At 60.6% G+C, this 2,282-nt stretch overlaps 1 protein-coding gene across 1 annotated transcript in view; it reads left to right on the top strand.

Annotated features, from left to right (window-relative positions):
* FHOD1 (formin homology 2 domain containing 1) overlaps positions 1-1,129 on the top strand; it is a 15,064-nt gene extending 13,935 nt beyond the window's left edge. Inside the window, exons 22-23 of the mRNA XM_029965495.1 lie at positions 36-212; positions 703-1,129. Coding sequence (XP_029821355.1) covers positions 36-212; positions 703-785 — 260 coding nt within the window. The 3' untranslated portion in view covers positions 786-1,129. The remainder of the gene's footprint in view (positions 1-35; positions 213-702) is intronic.
* Positions 1,130-2,282: the final 1,153 nt, after the last annotated feature.

Genomic DNA, 2,282 nt, shown 5'->3' with positions numbered 1-2,282 from the left:
TGGCTGATGCCTGCATCCTCACTGTCCCCCTGCAGGAACAGGGCATTCCACCCCAACCCAGGGCTCCTCGGCCCAGGAGGACGTTCCCAGCTCCCCAGACGATGCTTCAGATGAAATCATGGACCGGCTGGTGAAATCGGTGACTCACAATGCCAACCCCCGGCCCTGCACCAACAGGGAGCGCAGGAGGTCCCGTGGCAATAGGAAGTCCTGTAAGTTCCATCTCTGTCCCCATGCAGTGGCCCTGTACTCTGTCCCTGTCCCGTGTCAGTGTCCCTGCCCAGATGCTTTTTCCTACCTCTGTGTCCCTGTCCCCTTACCATCTCCCATTTCTTTGGCCCTGTCCCCGTGCCCTGTCCCATCTTTATATCTCTCTTCCCATGCTCTGCCCAGTCCCTGCATTCTATCTCATCTCTGTCCTTGTCCCCATCCTCTGTCCCATCTCCACGTCTCTGTGCTCTGTCCCCATGACTTGTCCTATTTCTGTGTCCTTGTTCCCACACCCTGCCTGGCTCCTTCCCCACGGGCCACCGGTGACCTGCCATGCTGAGCCCACCAGGCCACAGCAGGATGTACCTTGAGACCAACCCATGCCATTGCACCCCATTGCCACTCTCCCCAGTATGCCAGGGCCGCCCTGTCTGTGCCCCTGGCACCCAGCACCGCCCGTGCTGCCGGTGCCACACTCTGCCCCTCCCGCAGTGCGGCGGACGCTGAAGAGCGGGCTCAGCGATGAGCTGGTGCAGGCGCTGGGCCTGGGGCGGGCGCCCGGCATGGACGTCTGAGGGGGCCGAGAGGGCTCCTGCTGCTCCCCACCACCAGCAGCCCCAGGGCAGAACGTGGTGGCAGCCCCCGTGGCACGCTCCAGGACTGGCACACTCTGCACCTTTGGTCTTGCCTCACTTTTCGCTCCTGGCCTCCAGCTCCCAGAGGTGCAGGCAGCAGGAGGGTGGTGATGCCCCAGAGCTGCTCTGCGGTGACTGGGATGGAGGATGCTCAGCACTCGTGCATGGAGGCTCAGGGTTCATCTTCTCAGCAGTATTATAGGGGTCAAGGGGCTGGACCCAGACCCCCCCTGGGACCTGGGTCTGGCCCGTGGCCACTGTGGCAATAAAGTGATCTGACATGCTGCCAGTGTCCCTTGTCCCTGTACCTGAGAGGCCACAAGGATATGGTACTGCCCCCTGGACGAGCCAGTACCCCTCCTCCTGCATCCTCAGCCCTGCTGCCTGGGGCAAGCACTCAGCCAGCCCTGTGGCTTGCAGGCTCCACTGTCCCTCTGCGGACAGCGTGGTCCCCTCTGTGCTGGGACAGCTCAGAACCTTTCCAGAAGGAGCAAGGACTGCTGCCAGGCTCAAGGCTGCACACTCAAGGGCTGGAGCAGTGGCTCGAGCACAAGGCCACAGCACAATAAAATCATGTCTCACCTCATCTCTCCCTTACAAACCTCTCCTGGGGGGTTTTAGCCAGACCCGGACCTGGGGAAGAGGCAGAATGGTTGTTCCCCTCCAGGAGCAGGTCCTGGGCACAGTAGCCATGTTGCAAGCCTCAGAAACATTCCCTGTGCTTGGCAGAGACAGACTACCTGGTGCTGTAAATGCAGCAAGGGCAGCATCCATCTGTCCCCATGAGGGACTGGGAGATGTCCCTGCCACCTCTTGTCCTAGTGTGGTTCATGCCATGCCAGACACAGATTAAACCCCACAGTGGGTGCTGGCTGCAATGCTCCCCACAGGTCCATACCGTTTCTGAGCATCCCCCTGTGCTTTGGGCACTGTCACCCATGGTAGAGGCATTTGGGAATGGTGTCGTGCCATCCATCACGGTGGCTCCTCCTCGGCGCTGCCCTGGCCCTGCCTCCAGCCCTGAATCCCGCACAGCAGGTCTCTGTGGCTTTCAAGGAATGAAGAAAAACTCCACCAGGCAGGGCAGCTTCTCCCTCTGGGCTATCTCTGCCCAGGGTTGTCCCTCTCCCACGAGGCTGGACATGCCAGTGGCCTCGGAGGTGCTGGGCAGCACCAGCCTGCCCCAGCTTGCAGCATGTCTGAGATGTCCCTGGGTGGCTCTGGGAACAGCCAGATACCACACTAAGAGCTGCAGGTGTCCCAGACATGCCCCAGGATGTCATTTGGCTCTCCTGCCCTCTGGGTGCTTGACTTGGGGCTGCAAAGAGAGAACAAAGAGGTTGTGATAGGCAACACTGAGCCACAGCAGGAAGCAGAAAGGGATGGGAAAGCATCTTCCAGAACGCCTGCACCTGCCCCAGGTACCTGAAGTGACAT

The sequence above is a fragment of the Manacus vitellinus genome, unplaced genomic scaffold (assembly GCF_001715985.3).
Source record: "Manacus vitellinus isolate BGI_N305 unplaced genomic scaffold, ASM171598v3 scaffold_10_pilon, whole genome shotgun sequence".
Classification (NCBI taxonomy): Eukaryota; Metazoa; Chordata; class Aves; order Passeriformes; family Pipridae; genus Manacus; species Manacus vitellinus.
The sequence above is the reverse complement of the archived record's forward strand: the minus strand, read 5'-3'. Positions and strand labels throughout refer to the sequence as shown.